The following is a 19189-nucleotide window of genomic DNA, read 5'->3' as shown; positions in this document are numbered from 1 at the left end:
ATGGTAATTGAAGGGTAATTTCAGCTTTCTGTATAAATCAAAGTCACAATAATCTACGGTAATTACTATCAATCGCCGGTGGTTTCGTAGTTTCATGCACAGCCGAGCACTCAACTGTCGCTTCCGTTACGTTTAACATTCAACCATATTTATACTCTTAAGTTTTTGTCTTAAACAACGTTATTGACCATTAAGTACATATTGACTTTTCCATTAGCTGATCATAATCTTGTATTACGATAATATAAATTAATTGCCTTTGTTTGGAAAATATTGGTTTAGTAATGTATACTTAAATATTATGCACTATGCTTAATATATGCGTAATAATTTACGTACCTAAGATATGCTTAATTTACAACAAGAGGTATATAAGTAGAAAAATTTTGTTTTCATAGGTCGCGTCAAATATATACCATTTAATACCATATTATATTGTGAAATGAAATATTCGTCCTATTATAATTAGCATTTAAAAAACTCGTAGCGTTTTAGGCAAAAATATATATATGAAATATTGTACAAACAAAAAAAATAATTTCAGTTAATTTGTGAGAAGTAATTGTACCTATTTACACGTTAATACCTGTTACAAATACAGAGTATGTATTCATACTATTAATCTCCAATGTATCCAAAGGATTTTTACAAGGATTTAAAAATGAATAAATAAATAAATATAATACAAAGATACAAGATGAAGAATCTCTTTAACATAATAACCAGTGCTAATCAGGACTGAAATAATACCTTATCTTCTATTGCTACGTTGTCGCAAATAAATATATCCATTTCATTCTATTTCTCCCTTAATATTTCCTTAAAATATGCATAAATTTAAAGAAATAAAACGCGATTAAAATGACCAATAGCAGTAGAACGAGACGCCCAAAATTCTTACGTGTTAATCTATTTATCATTTTGCACCACTTAGTATCCCATATGTCTGTCATATTTGTCCAATAATTCATCGTCCGTATGATTAAATCCACTATTACTTATTAAAGGAAGTACATATAGGAAATTTATGTAAAAATAAACGAAGATTCGCGATTCCACCTGATCAGCTTACCTACAGGATGTTTGTAAATCTCGGGCGATGCGAAGCAGTGTGTTTTGCAGCAGGCTCTACATACGTTATATAGTCGTGAGATGCGTGCTTGTGATATATGGCCAGGCAGTATCAATATTACCGGCGTGTTACGAGTTATACCAATTCTGTTGCGTCGAGTATCTGGCGAACACTGTACATTGCACATCGGGTAGCGTGTTGCGATAATCTCTCCTTTTGGAAGTACGTGCGCACGCACACTGATAGGAATGCGAATTTGTTCCCCGTTTTCCTCCGCGATTCCCCGTCGAAAATTGATGGTGGTGCTTTCAAAAATTAAATCACTGCGACTACGAGATGATATAGGAGATACGTAAGATTTATCTTCCACCTTGTCAGTTGAAATTCATTGAATTTGTATTTCAGAGAAACGTGGACTTTTATCAGATCTGGGCACATTTGACATTACACTATCATGCTTTATTCGTTGTAAGGTAATTATTTCAGCCAGTTGAAATAAAATAACTTTCTTCTTGAAGTTATTCTTCGTATATGTAACATCGTTTTAAACGTGCTGAAGTTTGGTTTAGTTTTAACAAATTTATGTAGTATATTAAACAAACAACAAATGTATATATATATGAAAATTAAACGGCCATAACACTAAAAAGATTAATCTACAAAAAGATATAACTAAATATACTGTACACTGATGATTTCAATCGAATTGATATAATAAAAATAAGTTACATATAAGCAGTATACAATTACGTTCTTATATCCAGAGGATTTAATATTCTCCGACAATAGCAGCATGCTTCTCGTAATTACAAAAATAAAAAATTTAAAAAACAGCGTCGTTTGAAAATTAAGCTGTTAACCATAAACGACGTAATCTACGAATGTGTTAAAGGTATTTAAATAACGATATAAATATAAATAACTATGCATGTGCAACGTTATTTCGCACAATTAGACGCGTTATTGCAATTACGTAGCTGTTTTACGCGAGCAATTATATCTAGATATAAGTAGCAACGCTCGAGCGGACAACGAAAAAAAAAAAAAAAAAAAAAAAAGAACGATAAAAGTCAGCGCTGGTATGAAAATTAAGTTCATTATAATAGCGGCTCGCATTTTGTCTAGCGTAAAAAAACCGTTCTATCGAGTTATTCTAGCGGCGCTTCTTGCATTAAGAAGAGATCGCGAGGGGCGGTGAAAGTAAGGATTTTTTCAGGTAGAAAATTAAAGCGAGAGCTTAGGAGAAGCCCTGGAAATAAAACACTAATTCGTTGGATCGATGCGTTCTCTAGAGTTCGTGAACTGGAGAGACCGAGAGAACACGAAGGGTAGCATTCAAGGGGAGAGATGTACGCGGGGGTGGTACACGTCCGACTAACTTCAAAATATTAGTGGCAGAGATGCGCCAGGGATTATGCACCCCTCCCCCAATTAAAACCCGGGAAATAATAGAAAGATAACTTACGGAAGAATTATTCGCGTTCTGTTTCCTTCGTTTGACTATTGAAATTATGCGTGTGCAATAACGCGCGTTACAAGAATTCGATCAATTATAATTTTTCTACTTGTCTCTTTAAAAAATGTTACTTCTCATAGAAAAGAACAGCAAAGGAGAAAGTTCCGGTTTAAAAAATTCTGTTGTCTCTCGTATAGTGTTATAACAAATTTATCATTTCAGCTTTTTGAAATCATGATGCTATGGTAAATACTGATGATAAGATAACGATACAGATATACCATATGAATTAGTAATAAAAATTACATTTTACACGCAGCTTTTACAATTGATTTCACCAATGGACCAGTTTAAGGAATTCGATCATCAGAGAGACACGTGAAAGAAACGAAGGAATTCGTAAGCCTGAAGACAGCGTTTAGCCACTGACCTCGAGATCAAAAGGGTGACTTTTTAGCGGACGGAATCTTAAAGTCGACTTAAAAGGGTGGAACCCACACAAAGTGTCGTAAGAATTATCGAACTCGAGGTTCAAGAACGCGGAAAATTTGGCTTCTCGCTAAGCGACTGCGATTTCATCTTGGTTTTCAACCCCTGAGACTTTCTCTTTCGTTTTCTATTCTTCGTGCCATGGCCTCTGCTTCCCTTACTTTCTATCCAACCGTGCTCCTTTACCCCCTTAGCCGTTCAACCCCTTTGACAGGCACTCTTCTAAGAAGTTCTTGCGTTTGTAAACGGAAAGACGACCAGCACGTGGCATCTATACCTATACCTGCGTCTTTACCTACCCTCTCGGTATATCCACGCTTTTTACCCCCTCGTACGAGACTCCCTTCCCTTTCGTTTTTCTCTCAATCACCTCTTAATGCACACTCCTGTCGTGTTTACTTCAATCCCTAATGCTCGCCAGTTCTTTCCAGATTCGGACGAACAAATTCTTTCCCCTTTCGCATAACACATGACATTTATCGACCGTATACGCGTCACTTAATTCGTTGCATCATTGATATGATTTTTCGCGACACGAAGCGACGTGACGTTACACTGGCGATGCCTACGCGTCGCTCTCGCTGGGTAATACGTTCGCAGAAAGTGCTCGTCAGTCTTTATTTATCTCACTCGTTTGCGTATATTGTCGTCAATGAGCAAGTACATGTATGTTATACGAACGAGATCATATACTGCGAGATTTGAGATACCGTATCGTACATACTGATTTACATTGCATCTTAACAACTAATTTGCTTCGTTAACTGAAGATATAAAGATTTTGTATAGGTATTACCTATATTGTAATATAATTTGTATGTGATAGAAAAATACACGAACTATTGGTATACCTCACATTTTCTGTTCGGAAATTCGATATTGTAAAGGTCGCTTTGAAAATGACTAATCTGAATAAATTGTAAATCGTAGCCAGCAATTTTTACATTTTTTGAACCTTCTCTCGCAATTAAAGGGGTACGTTTAGAAATCGATTTTAGATCAATTTCTGTATATTCTTTCATTTTTCTAATTACTTGAAACTTATAAAATTGTGCTTTATTAAAAAAATTTTATAGTGATATTCTTTGGATTTTTTTATTGGTATTACTAACAACAATAAAATTACGACGATTCAAATGATTTTTACGAATCACGTATTTTCTACAAACGCGAAAAAGTGAGCAAGAATTTGTAAATTAACCTGATGTTTTGGCAAATTAAGCGACTAATTATTAAATCTTTGTTCTAGAACTAACATTATTGAAAATTTGTTCTATACTTGCACAATAGGCGATAACAGAAAATTATTATCGCAATATTCGAAAATTTCAAAATAACAGAATATTCAAGAATATTCCATATAAAAATTCGCTTCAGTTGATATAACTTTTAGTAATTATTAATGAACATTCCGTAAGAGTATCTTCAGGTCAGAAACTTTGCGTAAAGCTCTTCCGATAATATTCCGATTGATAATGTCAGTGGCGCTTGTTACTTTTACCTACTTTAAAAATTTCGTTAAATATCGTACCGATTACTTTTGGAATATTCGCCGGAAGCTTACGCGCTTTGAAAAAACTCAACACTACGAACTCCGAGCCATATCTACATTCTGCAAAATCGCGTAACATTGCCAGCAAAAAATATTGAAAGTTATTTACAACCATCACCATTACTCTTCGTACATTCGATACCAACAGGTTCATATCTTTTCGATTGGTTCGCGTCATGGCAGCTCCTAATTTAGTACAGGTACGAATCTGGCGATTCTTGAGAGCTGACGTGCACAAAAAAAAAAAAGAAAAAAAAGGAAACGTAAACCAATCAATAACGTCAAAGATAACTCCCATACGGGCGAAACGGCACATAGGGGAAAAAGAACAGATAGAATTATTGGGAGAGAGAGAGCGAGAGAGAGAGAGAGAGAGAGTCTCTAGATAGAGCACATAAAATCATGCTCTATGTCAGGAAGAATTTTCCTGGTGGTAGTCGCAAGGGATAACCAGAGAAGTGAGCAGGTTATGGTCCGAAGATCCCTATCGGTTTCTAGCTTCTTCGAGGATGGGTTAAGAGTGGAAGAGTTTCACACGGAGGAAGGGAACGAAGACGAAGTTGAAGAAGGAAAGTGGTAGGTAGAAATTGCGAGGAAAAGCTAGATGGGGATAACGTAGAGAATCGGCGAATGCCTGCGGCTGAGCACTCACTTATAGCTTTTCCGAGCCCCTGGGTGTCGTATCTTTGTCAGTGGTGTCTCCGACACTATGTCACGCTAGTTTATGGCGTCTAAAGTCCCGAAAAAGGCCACTACGGTTCCCCTCGATTCGCGATTAAGGTATTGCTGGCCAGTACCGAGATGCGACGCATTCTCTGCCAAATTGTTAATATACCACATCGTTATCGGACCACTTTGCGCTTCTACCAGCGATTTTCTAAATGCCAAGTACTGGAATGTATTAGTCTAGCGAAACTTACATTTTCCGATACACAGGCAAATATTTTTCCTTATAATTTAAATATAATGAATTATTAAATACAAAGAGTATATTTTCGTAACTAAATTATAAATAAATATACGAATTAAATATATTTGACATGTACGGAACTCTGTCAATCGTATCTCAATCACCTGTCCCAAGTGCAGCACGAAAAGAGTACAACATGACTTCATCAAACACCAAATTCACTGAACATGCTACAGGAAGGAGACCCTTATAAAGAAATTCTAACTTTTTCGAAGGATATATTGTCTGTAATTATAATTACTGTCTGTAATTATTATTACTATAGATAAGTGTTCACGTAGATCTCTAGTACGTATCACGTACTGTACATCAGCGTTTTAGATAACTAAACAAGCTTGTAATTAATTAAAAAAAGTATTAGTTTGGAAGACACAGTGTACGAAAATGCAAAAGATCATTTCTATCGAAAACAAATACACTCGTAGTTTAGTTGTGTGATTAATAACTTATTGTTAGTAAAAAGTTCCATAATTTACATAATTTTATTTAACCAAGTCTCGCCATCCTCTCCTTCTCTTCATTAGCGGTAAGAAAATTCGTACGATCTCGGAAACAAAGGTCGAATGTACGCTTGGCAGCCAGCGCTCGATATCGCAACGATCAGAAAAGGCAAATTTCAAGAAATGCAAGAAGATAGTTCCTTTTTGTAATAATTATAACATTTACGATATACATAATAGTTTCCTATATACAGTAAACAAATTACAGCTTCTCAAACATTTCAAAATATCTCACTGTTGGGTTACACTTGATCCTGTAACCGACGTGCGTGCGAGTACCACGACGTCCATCGTTCGAGGATTAAACAGCTTACTCATTATTAAGAACTTCTACAAGTTGTTGCACATAGTATCCTGTTATAACGAGCGTGTGTTACTGAAAGTTGTAAACACGATATAAACGACGTAAGGAAACACGGAGATTCTTGAACATAATTAGTAACTGCTCGATTAACTAAATTTTCCATGCAACACTTAGTTGTATAATGGAATGAACAAAGCTCTGAGGAAATGTGGTGCTGTTGTTTCTAAAATCCACGTACTGGACATAGAAATCTACAAACTCGAGGTGTAGCTTTTTGTAATAGTATGAACAGGTTAATCGCGTAAGCTCGCTTGATGTCTCGTGATGAGCAACGAAATCGCTGGCACCAGGTGAGCATTGTTAACTCCTCCTCACGCGTCCGACACTTTAAATCCATCGAATCCTACCCAAGGTTTAGGGATTGTCCGTTCATCTTGTTCTGCTTCTCAGCTTCCCGGATTTCGCTTTCTATTCCCTCGCATCGCGTCGCGTCGTATTCTTTAATCCAACGTTCTGTTTCTAACCGTGATTGCAAGTGTTTCCTTCGTGTCAATGAATTCGCACGTAGGTAACGATGCATTTCGTTGATTGCTTTTAGGGAAAAATAAATGTTTCAAGAAGCTCTTCCTTCTTTCTTTAGAAACTAGTTTCTTAGTTTCTAATGGTTATAAATGAACAGGAATGTTTAATTTTCTGTCATTTCGTTTGCGTTTTCTTACACTTTACTCGATGCCTATTGTTATTGTACGAACATGTTATATTTTTTATATTTTTATTGTAGAAATAGATACGTTTTAGAGACTAGTTATATAATAATGTTAGAAAGAACTCGGTCATTAGGCTACCTATTTGTATATTTGATTACTGGTTATTGAATAATAAAGTAACTAAATTCGGTTTATACCGAAGTTGTAAATATATAACGTAAATATAGAAACTGAAGGCAAATTATTTAATTCAGAGAAGAAGATTTCTAAATATTTTTACAGTTTTATAGATCTTTGTGAATTTTCCGTATTTCTATGCGACGAAAGAAAACTGCAAACTTCTAATTTTGTAAGTAGTTCTCCTACGTTTTTGATACAGAACTCCTTAAATATAACAAAATTCTACGACGTTTCACATTTACGGGGATAATTATTAAGGGATACAATTTTTCCAGGTTTATCAAAATTAAGCACGAATACGTTCGAGCAGCGGTGTATGTAAAAAAATATTTATCGCTTTGAAAAAACTAGAAATTTTTATAAACGTTCTCCACTAAATAATCGTACACTGATAAAACATAGATTTCCAACTAGAGCGTATAAAATACAATAAAATAAAATTCACTTGGATGAAAAATAGTTAAAAATGCAATTCGATCGATCCTTTAATCCCTCTATTTTCCTCTCGGTTAGAGTAAATCACTGAATGTTCCAAAGCTTTGCGTCTTTAAATCTTCCTATCCGATACTTTTGAACACCATCCGAATGGATTTTAATCCGGAAAAATTACATTTGACAATCGCGCGTTGAAAACATTTCTGTAAACCGTATTACAATATCAAAGCAACAATTGATCATCAATGGACAAGCGGGGAAATTTCAATTGAAAGCGGCTCGTTGTCTCGTTAGAGAAAAATTTCGCTCGACTGTGCGGCGTCTATTTTTTAGCGGTCGTTAACTCCATTTGCCCCTGTAGCAGGGTGCTCGAAAGTTCGTCTCTGATGTCCGTCAGAGAAATGCGTACGTATAATACGCGCCGAGAGAAGAAGAGCGATGGCAACGGCGTAGAAAGCAAATGGCTAAGGAGAGGAAACGAGAGGGACAATGTCGCATTATTAAAGCGCCGCGCCACGCTCCTTTCGTTTCGGCTCGCAATTAATTGAAGCTGCTGTCGGGACCACGTGAAATAATTACGGAACACGCGGGAGACTCCGAGTAGAACGTCGCGTCGTCCGTTCTTGCCTGATGAAGAAGAGAAGTTAGGCCCTCACTCTGTTGCCTATGCTGCAGTAATCCTCGTTACAATGAAACAATGCTGACAATGAAACCTCTTGACCTTAAGTTGCAATTTGGTTCATATAGCGGCGAAAACGTTTTCATTTCTGTTTCTTTGTTTTAAGAAATTACCTTAAGAGATGCTCGATGTATTATTTAATGCTTGCGGCAACTGGAAATATTCTATCTTATATAGTGCTTAATATGAACGAAGTAATAAATGGAGATCTGGTACGTTTATTTTTCATTAATGTAAAATGCATTCGAATACGTGGGGTATCTTTGTTCGTGATATTTTATTTTCGTACATATTTATGAATTTTTTTTAGACATTTTTAATTTTTTATACGTTATAATTTATACGCCGATGTTATTTGTGATTAAAAGCTATGCGGTAATTAATGCAGATTGTATATATTTGTCAGAAATTTTTGAACTGTTAATGCTACCTTTACAGTCGCGTCATTGCTCACATTTTTGCTTAAATTAAATATTATTAAATATTATGCACTTTTGCAGGAAACAATTGAACGAAGTTTCTATGAAATAGAAAGAGAAATCTATAGAAATAGAGCAAAATTGTGTTATACATATCGCTTGTTTATGTTTTTGAAAAATTATAGAATTTTAATTATGGAATTATGGAAAATTTCAATGTAGAGATATGTACAAAGTATTCACAATAAATTATTCATAATAATATTTAACGGAAGAAATGAATACGAAGAAAATAGAAAAGATAAAATCTAGAAAAAAGAAAATTTGAATCTAGACAATTTGTTTAGATTTAGGTTCTTTAGTTGTTCGCAAAAATAATTGTATTATAGTTTAATTTATATTCGAAGATGTAGGTTCCAAATTCCATGTTAAAATAAATATTAGTAAATTAATAAATACGCGATAGACATTTTAATAAGAAACCAACGAATTTTTGAATTTAATTAATTAAATTTATTTCAAAAGAATTTTTTCTGAAGATAATTCGAAAGATATCAAAAAACTGTTTAAACGAAAAAATTAGAAATGAATTTTAAAAAATTATTAATTTACGCTGAATAACGATGTAACAGAATTCATGATGAAATTACATTTACTCACTCCCGTGCCCAATACTGTTGACAATCCCATAAAGGCAACACATCAAAGACTAAACTTTGTTTTATGGTGTATTATGTAAAGTGGCTTGGTTTTGCTGAAATGAAATGGAGCTTCGTAACTTTATCATATTATATTATCGTTGAAAGTTAATTAAAACGTGTAGAAAAGTTCACGAATACGCATGTGAATGTTCAGTTAGTCTTCTAAAGGATTAATTATATCATATGAAAGCAAAATTATGAAAATTAGTTCATACAAGAAGCGTAAATATCTCTGAATATTTTAATAATTTTCTCTCTAAACGTTTCGAATAATTTTATTGCACAATTTTCATACAATCTATTTTTGTTACATCGACGTTACGTTTTCTACGTAATTTAATTACATTAGCATAAAACACTATCGCTTCATAATTTCAGAAATAAGCCTCGAACAACATTTTTGTACACGTACTTTTTTCATCGTTTTAATGTCTGGTCTCGACCTATAAATATCCCTCACATATTTTCTGACACCCTGTATATGTATATACATCGCATTATACGACCACCCGTAATAATTCTTTAGTCATTGATTTTATAAAAAAAATATTTCAAATGAAATTTATTGTATTTGAGTAGATTCAAGGGATAAATGTACTTTGATTTTCTTTTTTACTTTTATATATCTTAAAACATCAATTTAATCAATTCTAGATAATTTAAAAATAACGTTAAGAGATAATATTTATTACAAAACGAGAGCCTAATATAATACAACAAAAGTTTAATATCACACATACCATTGTATATAACGAAATAATATTTCTATACAGTTGCACAAATCTTCGCAATGAATTCTTTAATTACGTCACATTTTTTTCGGTACGAACGAACAATGTATTTTCAACCTAACATTATATGTAGAATGAATGGAAAGGGTAACGTTTCGAGCAAGGAAGCTTTCGTGAAAGTAATTAAAATAATTGTGTTTTTTCGGCGATATTTCTCGTAACTAGCTTTTAATTGGAAATAAAAGAAGAGGAAAATGACACGAAGAAGAAGAAGAAGAAGAAGAAGCACAAGAAGGAAGAAGTTGTTGCTGTAACAATTTTAAATTATAAAGTCTACAGCGTAGGATTAATCGTATTATAAATTGATATGCAATTCTTTATAGTAATACAACTATATCTATCAATGGACAAAAACCACAAACAAAGTCATCTTTGTAGAACGTTTCATCGATCACGTTTAGTCGTATAAATCTGATTGAGGAACTTCCCCTTGAACAGGACATCAGAGAAATATTTTTAAAACTACTTAGTGACTCAGAGTCTGTTCATCATCATCTTCCTCCTCTTCTCTGCTATCCTTCTTTTAGAGATTCTCATTCACAACGATGTCCGCTAACGTTCTTCAAAACTTCGGACTTTCAGAATAATCAAACGGCGGTATTGCACGGAAAAATTATACCGCGGGAAAATTTTTGCTTCGCGGTATGCATAATCGCGATACGAAGCCGCAAGCGACGAAATTCACTGCAATTCTTCCGTTTGTTCAGATTAAACTTAACGGGCCCGGACTTATAACACCGAAAATCCACTTAACGTTGCATTTCGACAAAATATCGCGTATAATTATTTCGTGTAAAATTCACAGCTTTCGAATTCGTGTTCCAGCAATGTGGAATGTTATAATGCACGTACACCTGCAACTTCGGTTGCGTCACGCTTTTTAGCCGAAGGACAATAGAACTGGAAAAGCGGAGAATCACTTTATTTCCCGTTCTATCGTACTGTCATAGAGAAAATATTGTCAGAGGTAAAAAGTTATCGACGAAGATACCGATGGAATATCAAGTTTCGTGTACGATATCAAATCAAAAGTAAATTTTCAGTTTTTCGATAAAGGGACGCGAAGGGAAAATAACTTGGGTAAAGAGGGATGGATTTACTTCTTAAAATATTCGAAATATTTATAGGAACGTTTGGACGGCAGGATTAATAGATATAAATATTCTTTCGTTTACTTCTATCGGCTGGAAGTGGCTATAGGACGAAATGCTATCGATAAATCGGCTCGCGAATAGGACGAAACTTTCGCAAACGTTCGACGAAACAAACAGATGGGGGGATAAAATGGAGGAGTTTAAGCGCCCCTACGCGGATAGTCCTTTCCTTTCGTATTCTTTTCTCTGGAGAGTATGAAATGCAGACTGTTTACAGACAATCTGTTAAAAAGTTTTACATGCAAACAGGGGCATCCGAGAGTGCTTTCGTCTGCCAGTTGTGTAAGAACGAAACTCTTGCTGTAGGCAAAGAACATTCTTCTCTTCTCAGGACTTCTCGCCATTATGGAAATAACGATTATACAATAATACGTACGCGTTTCGATAAACTTTTCCTCTTCATACTTCCACCGTGGGGATACTATCTCAGACGCCATTAAAAAACTGCGAATGCGATACTGGAAAATATTTATATTCGTAGGATTTTTAGTAATATACATATGTGAAACATCGCGAGTATATCACGACGATGACTGAGTTTCCGAAGCTTGCTTCTCTGCATATATTACAGTAGAATTGTAAGAAAATTGATAATGTCGACAACCGGATAATTATTTACTGAATATCGTATATAGAGTGATAACTGCAAAAGATATGGAAAAGATAGTAGCAATTGTCGACGGATATTATCGAACTTAGATGAAGCGAGTATTGTATTATTGAAATTATGCATAAAGATTTTTGTCATAACTTGTAAGCCATCAAATTGTTATTTACAGTGGCTACAAAAAGTATTTGCACATATTCTTATTTTCCAAAGAAGCGTTTCCTTATCTGCTTTCACGTTTCATTTTCTTTGTGGTCGTATGAAAGTACTATGAAATAATAGGAAATTTGATATTTGGGCTTTCATAATTAATTATTATGTAAATATTATAATATACAATGGTAAATATAAATGAGAAATATTTCTTATAGTCACAATATATAATGTAAAGTTTAACAATTTTAACTGCAAGACATCAATCAATGATCTCGACTATTTGATAGCAGTTTGATTGTAGATAATTCTGTAGGTTGATTTTAAATACACTTTATTTTCAGAAATTCATATAATTATTTTGAATAAATAAAATATATAACGAAATTTATATTATGACCAGATTTGATCGATATAATTTCCCTTTTTTTATCCCAGAAATTATTTTTGTTTACATATTTCCTGACACGAAAGCCTATATTTTGCAGATTTATCACTAATTTAATTGATAAACTATTTCATAATTGCGGTATTAAATTTCTAAATATACAAGCAACTACAGCAACGAACACGTAATTAATATAATTAGTTAAATATCAAGTTTGTTGTGGTTTCAAAACTATTAGCTCTTTGTTAATTATATAATATGCAGAGAGAATACACTCGTACAATATTTAAGTAACTTACAATAGATAACTTATGTATCTTTTGCTTCATCTTAAGATTATTTAACAGTGACATAATGCTGATATATATCTTTAAACTTTAATTAATACGTAAATTAAAGTATAAATTTAGTTAATCATATTTTCATTTGTCTAATCTCAATCTTCGTACGAAAAATAATACACATCTCTTATGGTCTCGATTCAATTTTCAGTTGTTCTTATAGCGTAATGTAATTTATTACATACAGTAGCAGATATTCATTTTCACTTTCAGTTATAAATAACCACAATCTCGCAATAAGCATTTACGAACTTCATACTTTTCTATTAAGCATCTGTGAACTTCTCTTTAGCAGAACTTCATAATTTTTAGAGGTAGGTACCGGTGTCTCGTAAATTTTTCGCCCTTTTCAATTTTATCGTCGATTCTTCTTTTTTCAGTTCTTAAGTAAAGACCTCATACTCTTCAAAAACTTTTATATTCGCGAGATGAATTGTGGAACATTCTTTTCGTCTTGGAACGAAAACGTACAAAGAAAAGGCTCTAACCGAGCTCGTGAATGAAGATGAGTAACGTACATTGCTCAAAACTTGTAACCATTACAAGAAGCCATCCTACGTAAAAGATGGACCGAGAGATTATGTGTCTCCCCTTTGCCTCCAGCCTTGATACGTCCCTGGACGAGCACGCTGCTGTCCTTGGAACTTCCTTTGGTCCCGGGAGAGGAAAGCTTCCGAGGGAAATCCGGACTTCCCATCCGCGACTACAGACGACCCAACTTCTTCGTGGCTTGTGATGTTTTTAAGCTTATACTTTATGAAAGAACATCTACCATCCACGGGAAAAAGAAAACGTTAAACAAAGTTAATACTGCTTTCTTGTTGTGGGAGGCAACGTATAATAATCAAATCTTAGAGTAGCCACATTTCAAGTTGAATTTGACGAACTTTTAAATCGTTTCATCTGGAATTGTATGAACCGTTGAATCGTTTAATATACGAACGTTAAAGACTTGTAACTAATAACATTAAATGTTTATAAAAATTCGACATCGTTTTAAAAGACACAAATATAGACTTATCATCTATAAGATTTCATGTTGCTTTTAAGAGAGTTCATCTAAACTGTTTCACGCAATATGAAGATATTTGTGTAATTTTTGCGTTGTCATTAATCGGTCTTGTTTTTTATATTTGCATTGCAGTGAACATTTTTGTGGTGTTTAGAATAAGATGTAAATATTGAAATAATTTTATGGTTGCTTACTGATGTACGTATATACTTTGCGAATTAAAATACTGTCAATAACAAGAGCTTTAATTATTCTGGTTGTTGAATAGAGAAAGCATAAGAAATGACTCAAACTTTGCTCCAATTATAATTATAATTTTTTGGTAACATTGATAATTATATTATTAAAAAATCATACAAGCATTAAAGAGGTGCATTAAATGAAGATAAAAATATCACTTCTTACATTTTCAAAGTATAAGTACATATATATATATTAATTCTCAAATCGAAACATATCGATCATCGACAAATTTTATATGTGTAAAATATATCCACATTCTTGTCATTTTTCGAGATAAGCTGTAACTATACTTTTTGATAATATACGTATATACATGTGTTACAATTGAACTAAAATATTTTTTCAAGCATAGTCGATTATCAATGTTCACATTACGCATATAAAGATATATTTCAAAATTATTGGCGTTTAAATTATTTCTAATTATTTAGATAAATTCTTTGTTTCTAAATAAGCTTCTTCGAGAAGTCTAATAAAGGGAAGCTTTGATTTATCAGTTTTCAGTCGTCGATTTAACGTAAATGTAGGAAATCAGAGAGATCAATGGGGGAAACGAATTGGGTGCTGCATGACTGAGAACCGCAAACCCCATTTAGGGTTGGGAAGAACCTTTATGAGAGTGACACGCACGATTTCCTGCTGAGTTTCGTGTCACGTAAGTTGCGTAACAGGTGGCATAGAGTGACAGAAGGAAAGGCTGGTTTCTTAGAAAGGAAAAAAAAACAACTCCCATTCACTTATATTAGAAAAGTTATCACCCCGGACATCGAAGGAAATTGAATCACTCAATGATGAAATGTCACCTACCAAGCACGATACGGCGTTGAGAAAGAAACTTTCTCATTTCCTGGATATCTGTTTTTGAAATGATTGAACGTGAATCGCTCGAAGAAGAAAGAATATTACTTTGTCGTATCTTTTTCTCCATACAATGAAAATGAATATTCATCAACTTGTAATAATAATAAAATTGTGCTACCATCGACGATAATTCTTCGGGAAGAATAGCAATGACTATTTCAATGTACCTAACTCAATAATCGATAGAGGTAGAAACGCATTAAATTTTACGAAGCACGAAACGTCGATTAGAGATGGTCGGAAGAAATGGGCGGGCAAAGTGAATGGAATAAAATTTTCATCGGACCGCCCTTGCAACTATGAAAATAGGCCTTCCGGGCATGTCTCTTTTTCTTTCCTCGGAATTTTCTCTTCGACGGGTGACACGAAAAAACTTCTTAAAACTTTCGTGTTCCGCCGCATCATGGGAGGCTACAGACTGGGCGGTCTGGAAAGTCAGAAGTTCGGGGCCACGAGGAAAAACAGAAACAGAAAAAGAACAACGGACAGCCGAGAGAGAAACAAGGATTATCAATCAGAATGACAGTGATATAGAAAAGAGCTAAGCCACATTAGTCTCCGCCTGGTGGATTCATTCGCGCTGCCAACCACGCCGCCACTTTGAAATCTCTGGGGAACCCTAGCAACCGTATCTTTCGCAATTTTCATTCGAGGACGACGGAATCGAAAATATTGTCTCAATGTACGTAACACGGGCCATCCTTGAACCGAACGTATACCAAAAATAGATAACTTTTATTTGGTGGACACACAGTTTCGTAAAAGCGTAGTTATTTCAATCCTTTACGTTAGAACTTAAAACTTCCTTTTAAAAAAAAATTCATTCATATTACACGTATAGAAATATATTTCAAAATTATTAATTTTTTAATTTTTCCAAATTATTGAGATAAAATCTCTGTTCCTAAATTAACCGCCACTTTTAAAACACAATAATAATAAAATATTGTTCCTAATTATTTAATAGAAGTTTAAAATTTTCAATATTTGACTTAAACATAAATTTTCGTTATCCGTCGTTTAGTTTCCAGCAGCGAGTATCTGATGAATCATTATGTTAGGTATCATCTACAATTATATGTATCATTATATATATCATCGCACGTGTGCATGCGATTAATTAAGTTGGTGAATATTCATAAATTCATAATATCAAATAACTGGATGGCGTATTATTAATCGTAGGTTTAACGTTACAACGATACACGTACGCTACGAACATAATGAGATATACAATCGTGGCTATTTCAACGTGATGTCAAATGATAAATAAGAATATCTACATTACGCTCGTAGATTCGTTTTTGCAGACCGTATTTAAACAAGGAATAATGTCAAATGAAATTAAACCATCTGCCGATATATCGTCGAAATATAACGTTCGCGTTATCGATCGGTGCAAGGCCGATGAAAAGGTCTAACGAAGGCGGGCTAATTAATTGCCAGCGATATCAGCGGCTATATTTCATCAAATAAAATTCACATAAATATACCTACTACCAGAAAAATGATGAACTACAGAAAGAAACAATAAATTCGAGCAATTTTTTTACACGTTTTATATATCGAGGATTCTTGTTAATTTTATAATTATACATATGATCTAAACTTATATTCTAAATCTTTAAATTTGTATTACGATTTCACAGATTATTATAACACGAAATTTGCACGTTATATATTTGACATTTCAATTATCTTGTTTTTCATTCACGAATAACGAAAAGCGTTATTATTCATGCACAAGTATGCATTTTTGTTATTGTAAATTTAATATCAAAAACGAACGAATGCCAACACGATGGGTTTTTTAATTTAATCAGCCGTTGCAGAAATTCAGCGTTTTATACAAGGTGACCCAGATTCTGACGGCCAGGCATTGTTAGTATATTTTAATAAGAAAAAAATATTATATAAACATAGGTCGTTTAAACCTTTATTAAAAAGTGACGACAAAAGTACGAAATACGATGGGAACAGTAGCGGACTCACGGATATTGCGACATAATGTAGGGACACATCAGCGATACTTACGTTTAGTCTGTCTATGCGAAGGTAACTAATTCTCCATCTCAAAATGTCCACCGTTCTGACAATACAGAATCGGCAGTGGCCGAAAATAGAATTTATTACCCAGCAAATTTCATTTCTATTTCATCCCATTTCAGCAAATGCATCATTTTGAGATGGAGTCATTCTGCGTTGGAAAATTCGTTACCTTTGCATGGAGCGAACGTAAATATCGCTGATGTGTTCTTACATTATATCGCAGTAACCGTGAGTCTGCTACAGTTCTCTTTGTATTTCATATTTTTGTGCGTGTTGCGTGTACCATAATATTTGATAATTAATAAGTTCTTAATAACGAGGCATTTATAATGGTTCAATCATTAATTACGCTCAATTGTGTAAACTTCGAGCGAAATTTATCTTTGATGTCATCCAAAAAGGATTATTGCATCCTCGTCGGGACAAATTCTACAAAATTGTGGTTCGTTTGGATTGCCGTTACATTTGATTGCTTGATTGCCTTCGTTGCTGTGTATTTGTGAATGTATATTCTACGCAATATTCATGTTGAAATTGTTTTAACGAGCAATTACTTGTCAAATAACTTGAAACGATAGAATATTATTAATTGCTTTCACGATAAAATATAAAATGATTATGTTCTTTTGTTTTTCATTTTTATAGTGAGTACATGTATAAGTACATATAGATATCGGGTGTCTGAAAAATTATATTATCTATTCATTTGTTTAAAAATGATATTGATAGGTATATTCACGTCTAAACATAATGTTTTATAACCATGATACACTCTATTGCAATATATTTATATTTATATCATCAACAAATGTAATAATGTTGAGAAAATTTGAAGCATCTGATGCACTTTTATTTCGACTTATATTCATCACCTTCAATGGTGTCTCACATATACGCTTAAAAAATTTAAAGAATTTTGTATTGGAAATCCATTAAAGAATGCATATTACATAGCTCAATTATATTGGACTGTAGTGATTTTATTCTTTATAATCGCCATAGCCACAAACAACAGAATATTATAACACGATTAAATCGATTTGTAAAATCCAACAAGCAGTAACAAAAGTGAAGTTTGTAAATTTCTTCATTTCTGAATTATAAGCCAAATTAAACAAATTTTCTTAAACAGATAGAAAGTCTTCAGGGATTAATGCAAGCAATACTACCTAAATAAAAAAAAATATATATATATAATACATAGTAAATCATAAGATATATTAGTGCTACATATTCTAATAGGTAATTCAAATTTACAATCTTCTCATTTCACAGAGAAAATGGCGATTTCAGCTTCTAATTGTTAATTTATCATTAATTTTAATTGAATTTAAGAATTTACTAAACAATGGGTATCTTAAAATAAAATTTAAATATTTAATCGCAGTTACTTTTCCCGTGTATTTAACTGAGCAAACCGAATCGTACATCATACTGTGTAATTCGTATTTAAAAAGGAAGACTCTAACTACAGGGAGTTATTTAGAAAGCAAAAACTTTCAAAGACTGTCATGGGAACGTTCTTGTACAAGATACGAGGCAAGAAATCGCTTCTGATCTTGCATCCGCAAAAGTTGTTTGATGAACTTCATTTTGTAAAAGACACGGCTTTTAATGTTCCGCACGACATTCTCACAGCGAGATATTCGTCAAAGGTACAAAGTATCCGCACCGAAATAGTCTGTGAACTAAAAGCTATCGCAAAAGAGCGTCACTCGAGTCTACCTGGATACATGTTCATCGGTGAACATCGTTTTCAGAATACGCTGGCCGAGTTTCTTTGTGGGTCGCACTTTGGCAACGCACGAAAAGACAGACAGTGTTAATTTCTTTTTTTCTTCCACGGTGCAAACGCGAAAGCCTGCCTCTCTATCTGTATTCCTTTTTCTATATTCGACGGTGTTCTATATTCAATTTTCTATATTTGCTCTTGTTTTCATTTTTTCTATTTTCTCACTAGTGAAATCGTGTCTATGTGCATTGTTTATACTCACTTTTCCATCTGGACTGCATACTTTAATACCCGCGAGCGACACTATCAGGAGAACGGGCGTGGACCGATCACTATACTGAAAAGAAACAAACGTTTTCATATAGAGATTGAAAAATATTGCAATTGGATTGCA

The 19189-nt window shown here is 33.6% G+C and overlaps 1 protein-coding gene across 7 annotated transcripts in view; it reads right to left on the bottom strand.

Moving 5' to 3' along the window:
- The window catches only part of LOC139990284 (EGFR adapter protein), a 282495-nt gene that overhangs the window by 109497 nt on the left and 153809 nt on the right, over positions 1-19189 (bottom strand). For 5 of the 7 annotated variants that reach the window (XM_072009411.1, XM_072009413.1, XM_072009406.1 and 2 more), the window contains one exon: positions 19058-19132. In XM_072009411.1, coding sequence (XP_071865512.1) covers positions 19058-19132 — 75 coding nt within the window. The remainder of the gene's footprint in view (positions 1-19057; positions 19133-19189) is intronic. The other 2 variants (XM_072009409.1, XM_072009410.1) reach the window with 1 other exon arrangement.

This window comes from Bombus fervidus, chromosome 8 (assembly GCF_041682495.2).
Source record: "Bombus fervidus isolate BK054 chromosome 8, iyBomFerv1, whole genome shotgun sequence".
Lineage (NCBI taxonomy): Eukaryota > Metazoa > Arthropoda > Insecta > Hymenoptera > Apidae > Bombus > Bombus fervidus.
Note: the sequence above shows the minus strand (reverse complement) of the source record. Positions and strands in the feature narration are given on the sequence as shown.